The sequence below is a fragment of the Sebastes umbrosus genome, chromosome 16, assembly GCF_015220745.1.
Source record: "Sebastes umbrosus isolate fSebUmb1 chromosome 16, fSebUmb1.pri, whole genome shotgun sequence".
Classification (NCBI taxonomy): domain Eukaryota; kingdom Metazoa; phylum Chordata; class Actinopteri; order Perciformes; family Sebastidae; genus Sebastes; species Sebastes umbrosus.
In genome coordinates this window covers 22,649,895-22,673,017 of record NC_051284.1, presented here as the reverse complement: position 1 = coordinate 22,673,017, position 23,123 = coordinate 22,649,895, and the positions used below count along the sequence as shown (strand labels likewise).

The window sequence follows — 23,123 nt, the reverse complement described above, 5'->3', positions numbered from 1 at the left end:
ATGTATGTATTTTTTTTTTATCATCACAAAACATCAAGTCAAATAGCAAAAGGAGAAAGTCTCTTTATGTAATACATAAATCATTGACTAAGTACTATAAGGTAAAGTATACAAAGTGAACTTTCATAAACTAAAAAGTGGGCTACAAGTATATAACTATTAAACTAACAGTACACATATTCACTTGTAGTATACTTGAACTTTACTTAACTTCATAAAATAAACTCTAAGTATACTACTTTGTCGTGAGGGTTTTCATTTTCCACAGAGAGGAGAATCAGTTGAAGTTATAAAACCAGTTAATTTCTTTCTACTCTTCATAAAATAAAAGAGCAAACACTTCATGAAGTTATGTATCAGTGAAATCTTTATTAGCAACAACATCAGTGATCAACATGACAGTTATTAAGCTCACTCACATGAAGCTGCTGAGCGACACACATTCCTCTCTAAGTTGTTGTTGTCCAACACTTTACAGCAGTGTTGTTCTCTGTCACACAAAGCTTCAGTTTCCTCTACAAGCATTCAAACTGCTATTGATCAGAGCTGCTCCCCCCCACACAGAGCTCCTGTCCTGGGCTTCAGCCGGCCCCTCTAGCCCTTACACTGGCTCCTGTGGAGGGACTGGGTCTGGCTGTGGCCCTGATGGAGGACCCTGCAGGAGTACAGCTCTCCTTCCATCCAGCGCTCCTGGCTCAGGCTCAGGGTGCTGCTGCTGCTGTAGCGGCCGCTCTTCTCCTCCTCTGAGCTGCTCAGGACCCCCTCCGTCACCTCCGTACCGTCCACCTGCCAGCTCACCACGGCTCCCTGAGGAGAGTAGCCGGTCAGCAGGCAGGCCAGCGTGGCCGAGCCCCCAGAGAGCTGCTCAGAGGAGGGGGGAAGCAGAGAGACTGAGGGCCTGACCATGGTGCCAGCTGGAGGGGAGAGCAGAGACACACAAGGAGCAGATGAACTTCCACTGTAGGACAGACAGCTGGACATGAGGCAGTTATGATACCTGACAGAGGTTAACACTACTGTGGATCAGCTGTGTGCATGATACTGTGATCAGACAGAGGAGAGGAGCTGACACATAGCAGAAAATGAGGAGTTAACATATAAAACACAATAGTAAAACTTTGTTGTTTATTTAAAGTAATGAATCTTCTACTGTGGAACTCTTTATAAATATCTAATAATTAATATGCAACATGACTTATCTGTGATTTTAAATGGGAACATTGTATTAATGATCATTAAATTAAATGTTTCAATCTTCTTTATAATGTGTGACAGTAAATGATTCATTGCTGTGATGCAAATGTAACATCTGTATTCAGTTATAGACTTTATCATCTGTCTGTTTCACTTCCTTTTCTCCACTTTAAACTAACGAACTGTGAAGTCAAACTACAGCGATACTAAATGAACATATGAACTCTTAAATTTGTTTTAACTGCATTTGCAACAGTTTTTATACCTAACAATCATTTAAATGTTACAGTAAAACATAAAACATAAATAACTTGAAATTAAATTTTGCTGTTATTTTCTGAACATTAAAATGTTCCTGCAGAACAAGTTTACAACCAAACTTTATTAAACAAATATATTATTGGAAAAAAAAGCGAAAATTATTATGCATATATTTCACCATAACATTTTCTTTAATACTAAAAGAATATTAATATAAATGTTTTCCTAAACTTCAATATCAGCCAAGTTAAATAGACAGCAAAAATAATATCCACATGTAAATTATCCAAAAATAATTTCTTGTTTCATCAAATTCGGATGCAAAAGTTAGTATTAAAAGAATATTTCATGTTGTATAAATTATAAATCTCTGGTACTTACAGTTAATGATGAGTTTGGTTCCTCCACCAAAAGTGTACCACAGTGATACAAACTCATTAAATGGCCGTACAAAAACCTCCTGCACTGTGAACAAGCATCTATCCACTGAAAATACTCTCTGCTTTCTCAATTAACACAGAAACATTTATACTTTATTGAATCCATACATATTAAATTAATGATATCAACTGAAATTATTGTATAAATGTAGATTATTTCTTTAATTTTGCTTTACTTTTCTACACCAGACAGAGAAACGATCACAGTCTCCTTGTAACAAAGTCATTTTTTCACAGTTTTATATCAGTTGCTACATGGTTAAATGAACATGATGCTTTTTAATAATAATAATAACTTATAAACTCATATTAAGCAGATCTGAAATATGTTATTTATCTCCAGTAAACCCTGTCAGTAGATTAAAGGCAGACAAACAGACATATCATACCAACCACAGTGGACACAAACTCATCCTTAAATCCTCAACTTCACTTCTAATATAAATATGTTTCTTCTATTATCCATTCAGATGATAGATGGTGTAAATCCAAGCAGTATTCCTCCTGATTTAGTGTCCCACGTTGCCTTCAGTGTGTTGAGAGCAGAGAAATGATTTCCATAGAGAGGAGGCTTTGCATCGTCAGCTGATCCTCCAGTGAACTGAGAAGGTTTATAGTCCTGTGAGTTCAACACTGCAGGACTCAGATGTGTCAGTCAACACAGCAGAAAGCACAACCAGCATGACTCTCATCACCATCCTCATCTGGACGCTGGCCTGCTGCTGTTTTACAGGTTCATTCACTCAGCAACATTTCAGACATGATGTGCTGCCTTTTCTCTCATTTATTTCTGCTGATAAATGAATGATTTGTTTTTGTCTGCAGGATGCAGCGGTCAGGTGACTGTGACTCAGCCTCCAGTAGTGACATCTACTCCAGGATCTACCATCTCTCTCACCTGTAAGACCAACCCTGCTGTTCCAACTTGTAGTAGTAATGCTGATTGTATGAGCTGGTATCAACAGAAATCTGGAGAGAGTCCAAAGCTCCTAATAAGATATGCGAGCACACGTGAATCAGGAACAGCAGCTCGGTTTAGTGGCAGTGGAAGCAGCTCTGACTTCACTTTGACCATCAGTGGAGTTCAGACTGAAGACGCAGCAGTTTACTACTGTCAGAGTGCCCATGTCATAAACAGTGCTTGGGTGTTCACACAGTGATTTAGAGCCGTACAAAAACCTCCCTCAGTCCGACTGCAGAGACACTGAGCTGTTACAGCAGGAACCGACTGCAGCTGCTGAAGAGGAAGAGACTCTGACACAGACCACTGAACACAGAGCTGACAGGAACCTCACCAAGCACACACTACACATTCACACTAATGACTTCATTAAAAACATTATTAAAATATCTAATGACACATCATGTTCTGTTCACATTTACTCTCAGCTAAAGAGACAAATGTTGCCTGATCACATATCTGAGTCATGATTTATTCCTCCCTAAAAGTAAAGTTCCCATTATTCTCCAAGTTTCTTTTAATCAAAAAGTTGTAATATTTACTTTTCTTTACTATAATGTAATATCACTCTCTATACCAATTTACATAGGAGAAATATTGATATCTAATAATGAATCCAAAGCAAGTGTGCTATTAGTATACTTATTTAAAACTTGAGAGAGAGAGTATACTTTCAGTTTACTTTTTATGTAAAGCTCTGTTGGTCTGGAGGAGCTGCAGCATTTATTTCTGCCCAAACATCCACTGAACATTCACTTGATATTCTCAGAGCTAAACTAACTCTTCTACAGTGTGTAGGGAGCGCGTGTTCACGTCTAGAGGTGGAGCGAGCTGAGCGAGAACGCGCGAGCTGTCTGAGTGAAGGCAAGCAGGCAGAGGAGTTGAGGCAGCGGCCACACACGAACGCGCATATGCGAGCGCGCATGTGTCCCGACCCGGTACATTTATACACTTAAAAAGTTACAAACAGTCCCTTTAAAACAGTGCTAATTGAAATAAAACTACAATAAAATGTCCTTAAAATGGGGGTGCAAAGTCCAAGTGCACAGCAGGCAATAAATAGTTCAAGATAGGGGATTATTTAAGTCAAGGGGGGGAAGGGGTGTCCTGAGGCCGTCGACTCCTCTGCTCCTCTGCTCCGGCCCTGCAGCTCTGCTGCGCCCTTGTCCGTCGTTGGCGCTACGGAGAGAAAACGGGAACCTCAGTGGCCAGCACACACAGTAGCAGCTCACACACTCACCAGAGGTTGCTTGGTTCACTTTCCTCTACTTTGCTTTTAGTAGGCGTTGAACCAAGTCTTTTCACTCCCGTCTAGCTCGTCCTGCAGCGGTTCGTCCGGTCCCTCTTCCTGGCCGTCCTCTCACTCAGTCGGCCGTGTTCCTGCGGTAAAACGTACCGGTGAAGCTGCCTCGGTTCCAAACTCGCGTGTCCAGCTCTGCTTCCTCGTTCCTGCTGGTTCTCTACCTTTGTTCCTCCCCCTGTTCACCTGTCCACAATCAACTTAAAAAGAGGCACAGCGTCTCTGTGTGCCAATACGAGGCTGTCAGGGGTATGTCAATCAATCAGTCACAGCTGATTCTCACCAGTTAATCACCTTGATCCATAGTCCAATCCAGTTAAAAACACAGTAAAACCAGATATGAAATATAAAACATGCAATAATAAAACGGGCAAACATGCAACACCACATCAATAAAAACAATATAAGAAAAACATGTACACACATGATAAAACCCATAATAATAAATAAACATGCGATACTGGATCAAGGTATTAAAACAACTATATCTCACTGTGACAAATGTTTTGATATGAATTTACTTCAATTCATCAAGAATTTTTAACGTTTTTGGATTCTTCGTTCACCGTGGAGACATGTGAGAATAATGTATTTATTGTTTTATCATAACAAAACATCAAGTCAAATAGCAAAAGGAGCAAATCTCTTTATGTAATACATAAATAATTGGCTAAGTTTTACAAGTTAAAGTATACAAAGTGGACTTTCATAAACTAAAAACTGGGCTACAAGTATATAACTATTAAACTAAGAGTGTACCTATTCACTTGTAGTATACTTGAACTTTACTTAACTTCATTAAATAAACTTGAAGTATACTACTTTGTCGTGAGGGTTTTCATTTTCCACAGAGAGGAGAATCAGTTGAAGTTATAAAACCAGTTAATTTCTTTCTACTCTTCATAAAATAAAAGAGCAAACACTTCATGAAGTTATGTATCAGTGAAATCTTTATTAGCAACAACATCAGTGATCAACATGACAGTTATTAAGCTCACTCACATGAAGCTGCTGAGCGACACACATTCCTCTCTAAGTTGTTGTTGTCCAACACTTTACAGCAGTGTTGTTCTCTGTCACACAAAGCTTCAGTTTCCTCTACAAGCATTCAAACTGCTATTGATCAGAGCTGCTCCCCCCCACACAGAGCTCCTGTCCTGGGCTTCAGCCGGCCCCTCTAGCCCTTACACTGGCTCCTGTGGAGGGACTGGGTCTGGCTGTGGCCCTGATGGAGGACCCTGCAGGAGTACAGCTCTCCTTCCATCCAGCGCTCCTGGCTCAGGCTCAGGGTGCTGCTGCTGCTGTAGCGGCCGCTCTTCTCCTCCTCTGAGCTGCTCAGGACCCCCTCCGTCACCTCCGTACCGTCCACCTGCCAGCTCACCACGGCTCCTTGAGGAGAGTAGCCGGTCAGCAGGCAGGCCAGCGTGGCCGAGCCCCCAGAGAGCTGCTCAGAGGAGGGGGGAAGCAGAGAGACTGAGGGCCTGACCATGGTGCCAGCTGGAGGGGAGAGCAGAGACACACAAGGAGCAGATGAACTTCCACTGTAGGACAGACAGCTGGACATGAGACAGTTATGATACCTGACAGAGGTTAACACTACTGTGGATCAGCTGTGTGCATGATACTGTGATCAGACAGAGGAGAGGAGCTGACACATGGCAGGAAATGAGGAGTTAACAAATAAAACACAATAGTAAAACTTTGTTTTTTATTTAAAGTAATGAATCTTCTACTGTGGAACTCTTCATAAATATCTAATAGTTAATATGCAACATGATTTATCTGTGAATTCAATGAGAACATTGTATTAATGATCATTAAATTGAATCTTTCTATTTTCTTTATGATGTGTGACAGTAAATGATTCATCGCTGTGATGCAAATGTAACATCTGTATTCAGTTATAGACTTTATCATCTGTCTGTTTCACTTCCTTTTCACCACTTTAAACTAACGAACTGTGAAGTCAAACTACAGCGATAATAAATGAACATATGAAATCTTAAATTTGTTTTAACGGCATTTGCAACAGTTTTTATACCTAACAATCGTTTAAATGTTATAGTAAAACATAAAACATAAATAACTTGAAATTAAATTTTGCTGTTATTTTCTGAACATTAAAATGTTCATGCAGAACAAATTTACAACCAAACTTTATTAAACAAATATATTATTGGAAAAAAAGCGAAAATTATTCTGCATAAATTTCACCATGACATCTTCTTTAATACTAAAAGAATATTAATATTAATATTTTCCTAAACTTCAATACAAGAAAAAAATAATATCCACATGTAAATTATCCAAACAAAATTTCTTGTTTCATCAAATTCGGATGCAAAAGATATCATTAAAAGAATATTTCATGTTGTATAAATAATAAATCTCTGGTACTTACAGTTAATGATGAGTTTGGTTCCTCCACCAAAAGTCCACCACAGTGATACAAACTCATTAAGTGGCCGTACAAAAACCTCCTGCACTGTGAACAAGCATCTATCCACTGAAAAAACTCTCTGCTTTCTCAATTAACACATAAACAATTATACTTTATTGAATCTACAAAGATTTATTTAATGACATGGATAGAAATTATTTTATAAATGAAGATTAATTATATAATTATGCTTTACTTTTCTACACCAGACAGAGAAACGATCACAGTCTCCTTGTAACAAAGTCATTTTTTCACAGTTTTATATCAGTTGCTACATGGTTAAATGAACATGATGCTTTTTAATAATAATAATAACTCATAAACTGATATTAAGCAGATCTGAAATATGTTATTTATCTCCAGTAAACCCTGTCAGTAGATTAAAGGCAGACAAACAGACATATCATACCAACCACAGTGGACACAAACTCATCCTTAAATCCTCAACTGCACTTCTAATATAAATATGTTTCTTCTATTATCTATTCAGATGATAGATGGTGTAAATCCAAGCAGTAATCCTCCTGATTTAGTGTCCCACGTTGCCTTCAGTGTGTTGAGAGCAGAGAAATGATTTCCATAGAGAGGAGGCTTTGCATCGTCAGCTGATCCTCCAGTGAACTGAGAAGGTTTATAGTCCTGTGAGTTCAACACTGCAGGACTCAGATGTGTCAGTCAACACAGCAGAAAGCACAACCAGCATGACTCTCATCACCATCCTCATCTGGACGCTGGCCTGCTGCTGTTTTACAGGTTCATTCACTCAGCAACATTTCAGACATGATGTGCTGCCTTTTCTCTCATTTATTTCTGCTGATAAATGAATGATTTGTTTTTGTCTGCAGGATGCAGCGGTCAGGTGACTGTGACTCAGCCTCCAGTAGTGACATCTACTCCAGGATCCACCGTCTCTCTCACCTGTAAGACCAGCCAAGCTGTTTACAGAAACAGTAATGGTGATTTTATGAACTGGTATCAACAGAAATCTGGACAGCCTCCAAAGCTCCTAATAAAATATGCGAGCACACGTGTATCAGGAACAGCAGCTCGGTTTAGTGGCAGTGGAAGCAGCTCTGACTTCACTTTCACCATCAGTGGAGTTCAGACTGAAGACGCAGCAGTTTATTACTGTCAGAGTGCCCATATCATAAACAGTGCTTGGGTGTTCACACAGTGATTTAGAGCCGTACAAAAACCTCCTTCAGTTTGACTGAAGTGAAACCGGCCTGCTGCAGGTGCAGAGGGTTGGTGAAGAGACTGTGATGAGGAGAACTGGTCCAGTGAACACAACACAAGAGTCATCAAGCAGAACCACAATGAATCTAAATAAAACTGCAACAAACTCACAGACGCTCTTCCATAAACAGTTTAAACTTATAATCTTGTCATTCAGTCTCTTTATGAGTAAACTGGGGAGGTTAAACTCTTGTTGGACTTTAGCCACTGATATCAAAACATGTTGAAAAGTGTTTCTACCAACAGCTGCACAAATCAATATAATGTAACAAGAGTTGAAACAGAATCAAGATTATCTAATTAAAACAATTCAACCATCTCCTGTACTATCAGGTGTAGTATCCAGTACAAAAAAGAAGTTTATTCATTATTAATTTGTGCTATTAGCATACTTCTTTCAAACTTAAAATAAGAGAATATGCTTTCAGTTTACTTTTTATGTACTTATCAGAGATATACTTAACAAAATTATACTTGAGTATACTTGGCTTATACTGCCAAGTATACAGAAATGTCTCAGTATATTTGGCAAGTTTAGAGAAAAGTCCAAGTATACTGAAACGTTTACAGAAAAGTATATTTGGCTAAGTACTATAAGTTCACTTAAAGACAACTTACAAGTATACTAAAAACTATTTAAACTAGTAGTTTACTGAGAGTATACTTTAAAGTGTACTTTCAAAACTAAAAAGTGGGCTACAAGTATATAACTAGTTCACAGTACAAGCTCACTTGTAGTATAGTTCATATTATAGTTGCAGTACAAAATACAACTTGGATCTAAACTACTTAAAAGTATACTTTTATAAACTTAAAAGTGGACCAATTTAGTCCCAAGAAGTATTGAAGTATTACTAGTACCTTGATATTAGTATACTTATTACACAAAGTATACTTGGGATTATACTTGAACTATACTTAAGTTAACTTCATAAAATAAACTTGGAAGTATATTTCTTTTTTTGTAAGGGATATCAGGTTTAATACTGAGATGATCAAGAAGGTATTTTTCATAATGAATATGTTATAGAATAAATACAAAGACACTCATTTATTATAATCCACAGTTTTATTTAATGATGGTTTAATGTTCATGCCACATTTCTGATGAATGAATAGTTTCTCTTTGAGTGAAAATCATTTAATGAACATAAAGAAGAACATGCAGAAGATGAGTATTAGAAAGCAACATGCAGAGTAAAACACCGAGTAGAGAGCTGTGAAACATGCAGAAACATGTGAACAGAGGAGATCTGGAGCTTCATCCAGATCTCTGTCAAAGAAGCGGCATCATTTGCAGACAGGAAGTGTTGCTGAAGCTCTACTCTGAGCAGCGGTCAGGCTCCAGGCTTTGAGTGACAGGCCTCTGTCCACTCAGACTGGCCTCACAGCTCACTGAGCCCGCCTTCCTCCACTGGTCTGCAAGGAGGCTCAGGGTGCTGCTCCAGCTGTAGTGGCCGTCCCTCCCCAGGACCTCCAGGCTGTGTGATGCCCCTGAGGAGCTGCTGCTGCACCCCACCTTCCAGCCCAGCGTCCAGGCTGAGGGGAAGCCCCCGCTGGCCAGACACACCAGTGTGGCACTGCCCTGCTTCAGCTCCTCTCTGGAGGGGGGGAGGACGGTCAGGGTGGGCTGCACCACACCCACTGGAGGAGAGAGAGGGGGAGGAGAGGGGGGGAGAAAAGACAAAGCAATGAGAGTGAAGGCTTGGTAATAAAGAAACATCACATCCTGCTCATTTATTATATTTGATCAAATAAAACAGAATAACTTGAGCTGCTGCTGCTGCACTCATAAATCACTCAGTATCTCACCATCAGCCTCATGATTCAAGTGTGAATGCAACTAAAAAGGTTCATCGATGAAGATTATTGATGACATCTTCGTATGTGTTTCATAACGTGTGACAGTGAATAACTCGTCCCTGAGATGATTTTCTTCTGTTTAAACTGACAGTTAAATACAGTTAAAACCTTTGTCATCTGTCTCTTTCACTTCCTGTTCACTACATGTAAAATTAATGAACCGTGAACACAAAGATGAACTGCATTTACCCATAAAATCACATTTATGTTCAACAGGAATCCACATCACATTTTAATTCAATATATTGTTTTTTATATTTACAAAATAAACGAATCAAAGAATTTAACAAATACATTTTGTGTAAAGTTTGATTAAATTTATCTTTTAAATGTTTTTAAAGCCAATATTACATACATCTTATTAAAAAAAGAATATAAGAAAGAAATAATAATTATTAATCTTATTATTTACATTACTGAATGAATATTGATATTGGTAACTATTCTTCACACATTAAGAGATTAGCTTGATAAAATAACATAAATTATCAACAACAAAAAAACTGAACTTGATCAAATAATAATTTAATATTTGATAAAAAATAATATTTGCTATATGTTGTATAAATTATAAATCTCTGGTACTTACAGTTAATGATGAGTTTGGTTCCTCCACCAAAAGTCCACCACAGTGATACAAACTCATTAAGTGGCCGTACAAAAACCTCCTGCACTGTGAACAAGCATCTATCCACTGAAAATACTCTCTGCTTTCTCAATTAACACAGAAACATTTATAATTTATTGAATCCATACATATTAAATTAATGATATCAATTGAAATTATAATATAAATAAAGATTATTTATTTAATTTTTCTTTACTTTTCTACACCAGACAGAGAAACGATCACAGTCTCCTTGTAACAAAGTCATTTTTTCACAGTTTTATATCAGTTGCTACATGGTTAAATGAACATGATGCTTTTTAATAATAATAATAACTTATAAACTCATATTAAGCAGATCTGAAATATGATATTTATCTCCAGTAAACCCTGTCAGTAGATTAAAGGCAGACAAACAGACATATCATACCAACCACAGTGGACACAAACTCATCCTTAAATCCTCAACTGCACTTCTAATAAAAATATGTTTCTTCTATTATCCATTCAGATGATAGATGGTGTAAATCCAAGCAGTATTCCTCCTGATTTAGTGTCCCACGTTGCCTTCAGTGTGTTGAGAGCAGAGAAATGATTTCCATAGAGAGGAGGCTTTGCATCGTCAGCTGATCCTCCAGTGAACTGAGAAGGTTTATAGTCCTGTGAGTTCAACACTGCAGGACTCAGATGTGTCAGTCAACACAGCAGAAAGCACAACCAGCATGACTCTCATCACCATCCTCATCTGGACGCTGGCCTGCTGCTGTTTTACAGGTTCATTCACTCAGCAACATTTCAGACATGATGTGCTGCCTTTTCTCTCATTTATTTCTGCTGATCAATGAATGATTTGTTTTTGTCTGCAGGATGCAGCGGTCAGGTGACTGTGACTCAGCCTCCAGTAGTGACATCTACTCCAGGATCCACCGTCTCTCTCACCTGTAAGACCAGCCAAGCTGTTTACAGCCACAGTAGTCTTGGTGATTGTATGAGCTGGTATCAACAGAAATCTGGACAGCCTCCAAAGCTCCTAATAAAATTTGTGAGCACACGTGTATCAGGAACAGCAGCTCGGTTTAGTGGCAGAGGAAGAAGCTCCGACTTCACTTTGACCATCAGTGGAGTTCAGACTGAAGACGCAGCAGTTTATTACTGTCAGAGTTACCACAGCGGTGGTGTGTTCACACAGTGATTTGTAGTCGTACAAAAACCTCCCTCAGTCCGACTGCAGAGACACTGAGCTGTTACAGCAGGAACCGACTGCAGCTGCTGAAGAGGAAGAGACTCTGACACAGACCACTGAACACAGAGCTGACAGGAACCTCACCAAGCACACACTACACATTCACACTAATAACTTCATTAAAAACATTATTAAAATATCTAATAACACATCATCTGTCCTGTTCACATTTACTCTCAGCCAAAGAGACAAATGTTGCCTGATCACATATTTGAGTCATGATTTCTTCCTCCCTAAAAGTAAAGTTCACATTATTCTCCAAGTTGTTTTTTTTAATAAAAAAAATATGTATTATTTACTTTTCTTTACTATAATGTAATATCACTATTTATACCAATTTACAAATGAGAAATTTTGATGTTTACATGATGAATCCAAAGCAAGTGTGCTATTTGTACACTTATTTTAAACTTGAGAGAGAGAGTATATACTTTCAGTTTAATTTATATGTACTTATCAGAGATATAATTAAGTATACTTAGCTTATACAGACAATTACAGAAAAGCGTAGCATACTTGGATTATACGTTTACTTAATCTTTTGATCAAGATATACTTAAGAAAAGTATAATTAAGTGTTCTTACCTTATAGGCCTACAGAAAGGTATACTTGACTTGTAGTTGTACTAACTTTTTGATAGAGTAGCCTATTAAAGTGTGTGAGAGTTTGTTAATGAATGTTTTGATATGAATTTACATCAATTCAACAAGAATTTTTTACGTTTTTGGTTTCTTGTTCACCATGGAGACATGTGAGAAAAATGTATGTCTTTTTTTATCATCACAAAACATCAAGTCAAACAGCAAAAGGAGCAAGTCTCTTTATGTAATACATAAATCATTAGCTAAGTACCATAAGTTAAAGTATACAACGTGTACTTTCATAAACTAAAAAGTGGGCTACACTATTAAACTAAGAGTATACCTATTCACTTGTAGTATACTTGAACTTTACTTAACTTCATAAAATAAACTTTAAGTATACTACTTTGTCGTGAGGGTTTTCATTTTCCACAGAGAGGAGAATCAGTTGAAGTTATAAAACCAGTTAATTTCTTTCTACTCTTCATAAAATAAAAGAGCAAACACTTCATGAAGTTATGTATCAGTGAAATCTTTATTAGCAACAACATCAGTGATCAACATGACAGTTATTAAGCTCACTCACATGAAGCTGCTGAGCGACACACATTCCTCTCTAAGTTGTTGTTGTCCAACACTTTACAGCAGTGTTGTTCTCTGTCACACAAAGCTTCAGTTTCCTCTACAAGCATTCAAACTGCTATTGATCAGAGCTGCTCCCCCCCACACAGAGCTCCTGTCCTGGGCTTCAGCCGGCCCCTCTAGCCCTTACACTGGCTCCTGTGGAGGGACTGGGTCTGGCTGTGGCCCTGATGGAGGACCCTGCAGGAGTACAGCTCTCCTTCCATCCAGCGCTCCTGGCTCAGGCTCAGGGTGCTGCTGCTGCTGTAGCGGCCGCTCTTCTCCTCCTCTGAGCTGCTCAGGACCCCCTCCGTCACCTCCGTACCGTCCACCTGCCAGCTCACCACGGCTCCCTGAGGAGAGTAGCCGGTCAGCAGGCAGGCCAGCGTGGCCGAGCCCCCAGAGAGCTGCTCAGAGGAGGGGGGAAGCAGAGAGACTGAGGGCCTGACCATGGTGCCAGCTGGAGGGGAGAGCAGAGACACACAAGGAGCAGATGAACTTCCACTGTAGGACAGACAGCTGGACATGAGACAGTTATGATACCTGACAGAGGTTAACACTACTGTGGATCAGCTGTGTGCATGATACTGTGATCAGACAGAGGAGAGGAGCTGACACATGGCAGGAAATGAGGAGTTAACACAATAGTGTTTTTTATTTAAAGTAATGAATCTTCTACTGTGGAACTCTTCATAAATATCTAATAGTTAATATGCAACATGATTTATCTGTTTTAAATGGGAACATTGTTTTAATGATCATTTAATTAAATCTTCTTTATAATGTGTGACAGTAAATGATTCATCGCTGTGATGCAAATGTAACATCTGTATTCAGTTATAGACTTTATCATCTGTCTGTTTCACTTCCTTTTCACCACTTTAAACTAACGAACTGTGAAGTCAAACTACAGCGATACTAAATGAACATATGAACTCTTAAATGAGTTTTAACAACATTTGCAACAGTTTTTATACCTAACAATCATTTAAATGTTACAGTAAAACATAAAACATAAATAACTTGAAATAAAATTTTGCTGTTATTTTCTGAACGTTAAAATGTTCCTGCAGAACAAATTTACAACCAAACTTTATTAAACAAATATATTATTGGAAAAAAAAGCGAAAATTATTCTGCATATATTTCACCATAACATCTTCTTTAATACTAAAAGAATATTAATATAAATGTTTTCCTAAACTTCAATATCAGCCAAGTTAAATAGACAGCAAAAATAATATCCACATGTAGATTATCCCAAAATAATTTTTCATTTTATAAAATTATGATGCAAAAGTTAGTATTAAAAGAATATTTCATGTTGTATAAATTATAAATCTCTGGTACTTACAGTTAATGATGAGTTTGGTTCCTCCACCAAAAGTCCACCACAGTGATACAAACTCATTAAGTGGCCGTACAAAAACCTCCTGCACTGTGAACAAGCATCTATCCACTGAAAATACTCTCTGCTTCCTCAATTAACACATAAACAATTATACTTTATTGAATCTATAAATATTTATTTAATGATATCAATTGAAATTATTGCATAAATGAAGATTAATTATATAATTTTGCTTTACTTTTCTACACCAGACAGAGAAACGATCACAGTCTCCTTGTAACAAAGTCATTTTTTCACAGTTTTATATCAGTTGCTACATGGTTAAATGAACATGATGTTTTTTAATAATAATAACTTATAAACTCATATTAAGCAGATTTGAAATATGTTATTTATCTCCAGTAAACCCTGTCAGTAGATTAAAGGCAGACAAACAGACATATCATACCAACCACAGTGGACACAAACTCATCCTTAAATCCTCAACTGCACTTCTAATATAAATATGTTTCTTCTATTATCCATTCAGATGATAGATGGTGTAAATCCAAGCAGTAATCCTCCTGATTTAGTGTCCCACGTTGCCTTCAGTGTGTTGAGAGCAGAGAAATGATTTCCATAGAGAGGAGGCTTTGCATCGTCAGCTGATCCTCCAGTGAACTGAGAAGGTTTATAGTCCTGTGAGTTCAACACTGCAGGACTCAGATGTGTCAGTCAACACAGCAGAAAGCACAACCAGCATGACTCTCATCACCATCCTCATCTGGACGCTGGCCTGCTGCTGTTTTACAGGTTCATTCACTCAGCAACATTTCAGACATGATGTGCTGCCTTTTCTCTCATTTATTTCTGCTGATCAATGAATGATTTGTTTTTGTCTGCAGGATGCAGCGGTCAGGTGACTGTGACTCAGCCTCCAGTAGTGACATCTACTCCAGGATCCACCGTCTCTCTCACCTGTAAGACCAGCCGAGCTGTTTACAGTGACAGTAGTTATGGTGATCGTATGTACTGGTATCAACAGAAATCTGGACAGCCTCCAAAGCTTCTAATAAAACTTGTGAGCACACGTGTATCAGGAACAGCAGCTCGGTTTAGTGGCAGTGGAAGCAGCTCTGACTTCACTTTGACCATCAGTGGAGTTCTGACTGAAGACGCAGCAGTTTATTACTGTCAGAGTTACCACTACATAAACAGTGCTGCTGTGTTCACACAGTGATTTGTAGTCGTACAAAAACCTCCCTCAGTCCGACTGCAGAGACACTGAGCTGTTACAGCAGGAACCGACTGCAGCTGCTGAAGAGGAAGAGACTCTGACACAGACCACTGAACACAGAGCTGACAGGAGCCTCACCAAGCACACACTACACATTCACACTAATAACTTCATTAAAGAGATTATTAAAATATCTAATGACACATAATGTTCTGTTCACATTTACTCTCAGCTAAAGAGACAAATGTTGCCTGATCACATATCTGAGTCATGATTTATTCCTCCCTAAAAGTAAAGTTCCCATTATTCTCCAAGTTTCTTTTAATCAAAAAGTTGTAATATTTACTTTTCTTTACTATAATGTAATATCACTCTCAGTGTGCTATTAGTATACTGTACTTATTTTAAACTTGAGAGAGAGAGTATACTTTCAGTGTTCTTTTTATGTACTTATCAGAGATCTACTTATGTATAGTATACTTGGATTATACATGTACTTAATGTTTTGATTGAGATATACTTAAGAAAAGTATAATTAAGTATTCTTGCCTTATAGGCCTACAGAAAGGTATACATGGCTTGTAGTTGTACTAACTTTTTGATAGAGTATCCTATTAAAGTGTGTGAGAGTTTGTAAAAGAATGTTTTGATATGAATTTACTTCAATTCATCAAGAATTTCTTCGTTCACCGTGGAGATGTGTGTAATGTTATGTTGTACATTTTACACTTCAAAAAAACTTAAATTAATTTCAAATTAAGGTGAACGTTCCAAGGTAGCTACACATTTTAAGTGAAAGCATGCAGATGATCAAGTAAAAAGCCTTAACAAGGCAGGTTTACTGTATAATAACCATAGATAATAGCCGATGTAACATGATCAGCTCCTCTATCACATGCAGAGTCAGTTGAACAGTCTGCAGAGTAAAACACTGCAGATCATGTAAAGTCATAACAAAACACATGGACTTGTTCTCTGTTACTTCCTTGTTGATCGATGATGGAGCTTCGAACTTCGGCAATTTGAAATTGATGCAAAAGGATGAATGATAGTTTTTGTTGTTTGGACCAATGAAACCACACACACATTCATCACACACACACACACACACCTCAGTGACGTATATCTGGTCCCACTGGGACTGTTGATGTTTTCCTTCTGTCAACCCTCAGATGACTGTGTCTCTTATTGTGAAAAGCTTGTCTTGAATGAGCCTAACAAACTGAACCAGGATCAGTCTGTTTCATAAAGACACTCAGAGCTGATCAGAGCCTGAATTCATCAAAACGTGTCAGAGGAGGAAATCAGGCCGAACCGGACAAAAGCTTTCAGAGTGACACATGTTTGTTCCCTCTTTTAGGATGAAGAGTGAAAGGATTTGATCAACTTTCCTAACAGGAGATGACTCATATCTCAGCTGAACTGTATCAGAGCTGCAGAGGAGTTTAACCTGTCAACAGCTGCTGGTGGAGCTCACACTGATGTTTTGGGAACGCTTGATGACATTAAACTTATTCAAAGATCTTTTGGGGAAAAAAAGCTGAATAATATTATTTTGTCATCCATTAACACAACTTTGGGGTGAAGCCCTGAATTTGATTGTGTAGGGATTTAGCTGTAACAGGTTTTGGTTAATTAGAAAATTAATTAACAAATAATAATATAATTATTAATATTAATAAAGATTATCAATAAACATTAATAATAAACGGGCAAATGACCAAAACGTTAATATAGTCTCATTATATATGCTAAACTATCAATTTGGAACTTTGATTAATAATTAAATTAATAACTATAACCAAAATAGATAGTAAAGGTTGAAGTATATTGAAGTTCTTGACATAGCAGAGGTTGGCATTATTCACTCTTGTGCAACATTAAAGAGACCAGCATGTATATTCCACAATCATTTATTTACAAGATAATGAAGGTTTAAAACACAATATTAATCTAACTAAATAACTAAACTAAACAAACCAAACACAGTGTGTACGCATGTGTGTGTGTGTGTGTGTGTGTGTGTGTGTGTGTGAGAGAGAGAGAGAGAGAGAGAGGGAGAGAGACAAGATGGCGTGATGTGGGGGTTAAGATTATCTGAAGCTGTATGTTTATGTTTAACTAAATTCAAAGTTTATGTATGTGATCTTAATGTGTGTTAGATATGCAGTGGGTTAGAAAAGATGGTTAGTTTGCATGCAAGACCTTGTCTATGTGAAGCATAAACTAAACACATCAGATGTGGCGAAGCCAGTTACCCAAATATCAAATACAGATAAATCACCAGTCAAACTCAATGAATAACATTAAACCAAATCAATACAAGTACTTTCTAGAAATCAAAGTTGAACAGTCTTGCTCAGCCATGTGCGATTGCTAATTCTAAGGTAAGCCCACTACGTTACCAATCCATGGAAGAAAAGGGTTTGTAATTCCATGTGTTGAAGTAGTGGTTCCAAGTCAAAGATGTCGTCTTTGCTATGCTCCAATCAAGTTGTTGCTTGAAGTTAGTTGGTCAAAGGCAGGCTCTCGCGTCGTCTGCCTTTTGGTTTCCTTGTGTTCCTATGGATGGCTGTTTCCTAACAGGCCATAGATTAGAAGCAGTACTACTTCCGGTCTGGAGAGCAGCAGCTCACCTCTCGCAGGTCAGGAGAGATGAGGAGAATGAGCAGAAAGAGGAGGAACAAAGAGATTCCTCTGGTTTTGTCCTGGGTGAATTTCACACCTATGTGTGAAATGCTACAGTAGCCAATGGCGACTGAGCTTAATCCACAGCCAATGGCTGCATAATCAAGGATCCTGAGAAGCACAGTTCATTGTCTTTTCCACCAGAAATGGCAGGTCCCTACAATTGAAACATTTAAGTCAAGTCAAGTCAATTTTATTTGCATAACCCAATATCAAAAATCACAACTTTGCCTTTACAATCTGAACAGGTTACGACACTCCTTGTCCTTTTAAGTACGACCATCTCATTGAATGAGGAAAAGCTCCCCCAAAACAACCCCTTTAACAGGGAAAAAATATGGAAGAAACCTCAAGAAGAGCAACAGAGGAGAGATCCCTCTTCCAGGACAGACAGAGGTGCAATTTAAGTCCCTTTAAGGGATAGTTACCACTTCTTCAATCAATCTTTAAACCATGCAGATAATCCATTAAAACCCCTTAATAGTTTTTATGCACCAAATATTTGGAACAAGCTCCCAGAAAACTGCAGGACTGCTACAACTCTAAGTTCTTTTAAAACAAAGCTTAAAACTTTCCTGTTTGCTGCTGCCTTTAATTAAACCAGATAATGATCTTATACTGCATTAGAGCTTTTACTCTTTTGTGTTTTATTCTTTTTTAACTTCAATCCTAGCTTTTATTTTTAGCTTATTTTTATTTTCTAATCTTTAATGTTTTTATGTTTTTATGTTTTTATAACTGTTTTAATTATGTATTAATGTTCATTTGCACTTTGTCGCAATGTTCTTGAATGTTTATGTAAAGCACTTTGAATTTCCCTGTTGCTGAAATGTGCTCTACAAATAAAGCTGCCTTGCCTTAACAGGAAAGACGACTGGTTCAAAATAAAAGCCAGAAGACGGAGGGTTTTAAAAAAATTCAATGTAGGAGATAACCAAGAAGAGAATATTGGATCGTGTTTTCTCAACTGTAAGAATCTGTATGATCTGACCTCTGACCCTGACCTGAAGTACATGATCAAAGAAAAGAGCTAAGGACTGAATACAAAATTAATGTCATGTCAATCTGGAGTTGTTGTGAACCTGCACAGCCAGCAGATGACACCTTTGCTGCGTTTAAAAAAAGAAAAAAAAACATGATATGACCCCTGACCCCACAAGACCACAGTGTCACAGCTGAAGCAACTGGATTAACTGACTGAAGTACATGATGATGAAAAGAGCTTAGAGTCAGCCAGAGTTGTTGTGAACAGCCTGCATCTATTTATGACCTTTGGGAAACTTTGCAAAGACAGAAACAGCAGAGAGATGAGGAACAGAGAGTCTAAAGTTTCTACATGTTCTTAGTCAGTCCACAGGGAGACGGAGCCTCTACCTACTCCACTTCATCTCTCCCTTTCAGTTTCACAAGAACAGGTGTGTGTTTGCCTTCTTAAATGTATTTTTGCATGATTTTACTGCATCACTGCTCCTCACAGTTTAAGTTCTCCTGTCACAGAGAGTCTGAACTGTTTTCATGCACTCACACTGAAAACTGCATCAGGATGATGTTGTCAATAACTCTGATTGTCGTGTTGGGTTTTCTGAGTCAGGGTGAGAGATTCTGAAAATGTATCTGACATTGTGGCTTTAATTGATGTCTAATTTGTTATCATCTAAACTGCTGATTCTCAAGGTTTATATTTCATTTCTCATTTCAGAGTCTTCTGCAAACAAATTTCTGACTTAGGCTGACAAATCCAAATCTGTTAGTGTTGGAGGGACCGTGAGCATCAGCGCCACAGGGAGTTCAGATATTGGTGCTGATCTCAGTTGGTACCTTCAGAAACCTGGACAGGCTCCCATACTCCTTATATACAAAGCATCAACTCTCTTCTCAGGGACTGCGTCTCGATTCAGTGGCAGTAGATCTGGTTCTCACTACACTTTAACCATCACAGGTGTTCAGACTGACGATGCTGGAGATTACTTCTGTCTGGGCGACCATGGTAGCTACGTGTTCACACAGTGATTTAGAGCCGTACAAAAACCTCCTTCAGTTTGACTGAAGTGAAACCGGCCTGCTGCAGGTGCAGAGGGTTGGTGAAGAGACTGTGATGAGGAGAACTGGTCTAGTGAACACAACACAAGAGTCATCAAGCAGAACCACAATGAATCTAAATAAAACTGGAACAAACTCACAGACGCTCTTCCATCTACAGTTTAAACTTATGATCTTGTCATTCAGTCTCTTCATGAGTAAACTGGGGAGGTTAAACTCTTGTTGGACTTTAGCCACTGATATCAAAACATGTTGAAAAGTGTTTCTACCAACAGCTGCACAAAACAATCTAATGTAAAAGAAAATTCCAATTTACTATTCTTCATTTTAAAAATCCAAAATATTTCATTTTCTAAACAGAGCCTTTCCTTTCAATATATCACAAAGTATCAAAAAATACAACCACTAACAAAGTACTATTTATGTAAACCTGATATACTAAAAGGTATAGTATATGAGGTTTGATACTGAGATGACCAAGAAGGTATTTTTCATAATAAATATATATTAAAGGAAATACAAAGACAGTGACTAATCCATAGTTTTATTTAATGATGGTTTAATGTTCATGCCACATTTCTGATGAATGAACAGTTCATGTTGGAGTGAAACTAAACTAAAATTCAGTTTACTTTGAAAAATATTGAACATAACATGCAGAAGATCCATATAAGAAAGCAGCATGCTCACTGAATTGAAAATGATTGTATGAAGAAGATTAATTATATAATTTTGCTTTACTTTTCTACACCAGACAGAGAAACGATCACAGTCTCCTTGTAACAAAGTCATTTTTTCACAGTTTTATATCAGCTGCTACATGGTTAAATGAACATGATGCTTATTAATAATAATAATAACTTATAAACTCATATTAAGCAGAACTGAAATATGTTATTTATCTCCAGTAAACCCTGTCAGTAGATTAAAGGCAGACAAACAGACATATCATACCAACCACAGTGGACACAAACTCATCCTTAAATCCTCAACTGCACTTCTAATATAAATATGTTTCTTCTATTATCCATTCAGATGATAGATGGTGTAAATCCAAGCAGTAATCCTCCTGATTTAGTGTCCCACGTTGCCTTCAGTGTGTTGAGAGCAGAGAAATGATTTCCATAGAGAGGAGGCTTTGCATCGTCAGCTGATCCTCCAGTGAACTGAGAAGGTTTATAGTCCTGTGAGTTCAACACTGCAGGACTCAGATGTGTCAGTCAACACAGCAGAAAGCACAACCAGCATGACTCTCATCACCATCCTCATCTGGACGCTGGCCTGCTGCTGTTTTACAGGTTCATTCACTCAGCAACATTTCAGACATGATGTGCTGCCTTTTCTCTCATTTATTTCTGCTGATCAATGAATGATTTGTTTTTGTCTGCAGGATGCAGCGGTCAGGTGACTGTGACTCAGCCTCCAGTAGTGACATCTACTCCAGGATCCACCGTCTCTCTCACCTGTAAAACCAACCAAGCTGTTTTCAGATACAGTAATAATGATTATATGCACTGGTATCAACAGAAATCTGGACAGGCTCCAAAGCTCATAATAAAACTTGTGAGCACACGTGAATCAGGAACAGCAGCTCGGTTTAGTGGCAGTGGAAGCAGCTCTGACTTCACTTTGACCATCAGTGGAGTTCAGACTGAAGACGCAGCAGTTTATTACTGTCAGAGTGTCCATAGCGGACCAGTGTTCACACAGTGATTTGTAGTCGTACAAAAACCTCCCTCAGTCCGACTGCAGAGACACTGAGCTGTTACAGCAGGAACCGACTGCAGCTGCTGAAGAGGAAGAGACTCTGACACAGACCACTGAACACAGAGCTGACAGGAACCTCACCAAGCACACACTACACATTCACACTACACAGTATAGGCACATCATACTGTACATTTCAGTTTGTCTATTGAGCAAAAAAAAAACTAAAAACCTTCAATGACATCATGATGAATTTTATACATTAGCACAAGAACTGCTTTATATTTGATTCCACTGTCTCCCCCCCCTGTCCTCACAAATTAAGATAGTAAAGTATAAACAAACTACATTAGAAAACGATCTCATCCTGAACAGGGGCTTTAAGTAAAATCCCCAAATTTATGTAACTTAATTGTATCATAACATATCCCATAGTGTATTAAATGGAGATTTATTTTGAGGGGTGGGAGTCACCATTAGCTAGTTTTGTAATTTCTTATTTTATTTTTTATTTATTCATTAATTTTTTTTGGAGGGTATCTATTATTTTAATTATCATTATTATTATTATTATTATTATTATTATTATTATTATTATTATTATTATTATTATTATTATTATCATTATTATTTTTAATTAACGTTTGGTTTTGAATTATGGATTTTTTCTTTTGTTATTGTTAATAATTCCCAATGCATATCTTTAAAATCAATCAAATTTGATCACAAAGAAAAACAAAGTACATTTACTCAAGTGCTGTATTTAAGTGCATTTTTGAGGTATTTTTGAAGTATTCTTCTTTTTGCTATATTCTCTTTCTACTCCATTACATGTTAGAGGATAATCTGCTGTATGACTTAATACAATTATTTTTTTAATCAAGTTCATTCACTCAGCAACATACAGATGTTCATGGTCCCCTGAGGATTAATCCTACTGACTTTAACTTTAGCACCACCATGAGATTGATCTTTTAGTTTTTAGTCAAATGTCTCCAAAGCTATTGGATGGATTTTCATGAAATTTGGGTTCAGATATTCACGGTGCCCAGAAGATCTGCTACAAAGACTTATGTGATCCCCTGACTCCTGTTGTAGGAACACCCACATGTAATTGGTGGATTTGCACAAAATGTTCTATAGACTTTCATAGTTCCTGCAGCAGATATGGGTGGTAATTCTCTGTAGGTTCATCACTATGAGAAACCGCTTTCATATTGCCATTTGAAAACTGTTATTATCAAAATATTGACTATAGCCACTTTAAGGATGTGTGTGAGAGTTTGTTACAGAATGTTTTGATATGAATTTAATTAAATTCATCAAAAATGTTCTACATTGTTGGATTCTTCGTTCACCGTGGAGACGTGTGA

The 23,123-nt window shown here is 37.7% G+C and overlaps 8 gene segments (V, D, J or C); 4 read left to right on the top strand and 4 right to left on the bottom strand.

Moving 5' to 3' along the window:
• Positions 1-427: 427 nt before the first annotated feature.
• On the bottom strand, positions 428-1,885 carry LOC119504205. The segment is given in 2 exon segments: positions 428-914; positions 1,837-1,885. A coding segment is annotated over 1 exon segment (312 nt).
• A 691-nt stretch (positions 1,886-2,576) lies between these two features.
• On the top strand, positions 2,577-3,116 carry LOC119504184. The segment is given in 2 exon segments: positions 2,577-2,628; positions 2,721-3,116. Coding segments are annotated over 2 exon segments (387 nt in total).
• Positions 3,117-5,166: 2,050 nt separating this feature from the next.
• Positions 5,167-6,591, bottom strand: LOC119504221. The segment is given in 2 exon segments: positions 5,167-5,653; positions 6,558-6,591. A coding segment is annotated over 1 exon segment (312 nt).
• A 706-nt stretch (positions 6,592-7,297) lies between these two features.
• On the top strand, positions 7,298-7,773 carry LOC119474460. The segment is given in 2 exon segments: positions 7,298-7,349; positions 7,442-7,773. Coding segments are annotated over 2 exon segments (384 nt in total).
• A 1,109-nt stretch (positions 7,774-8,882) lies between these two features.
• LOC119504162 lies at positions 8,883-10,074 on the bottom strand. The segment is given in 1 exon segment: positions 8,883-10,074. A coding segment is annotated over 1 exon segment (402 nt).
• A 950-nt stretch (positions 10,075-11,024) lies between these two features.
• LOC119474459 lies at positions 11,025-11,494 on the top strand. The segment is given in 2 exon segments: positions 11,025-11,076; positions 11,169-11,494. Coding segments are annotated over 2 exon segments (378 nt in total).
• Positions 11,495-12,721: 1,227 nt separating this feature from the next.
• Positions 12,722-14,180, bottom strand: LOC119504199. The segment is given in 2 exon segments: positions 12,722-13,208; positions 14,103-14,180. A coding segment is annotated over 1 exon segment (312 nt).
• Positions 14,181-14,839: 659 nt separating this feature from the next.
• On the top strand, positions 14,840-15,318 carry LOC119474458. The segment is given in 2 exon segments: positions 14,840-14,891; positions 14,984-15,318. Coding segments are annotated over 2 exon segments (387 nt in total).
• The last annotated feature ends 7,805 nt before the right edge of the window (positions 15,319-23,123 follow it).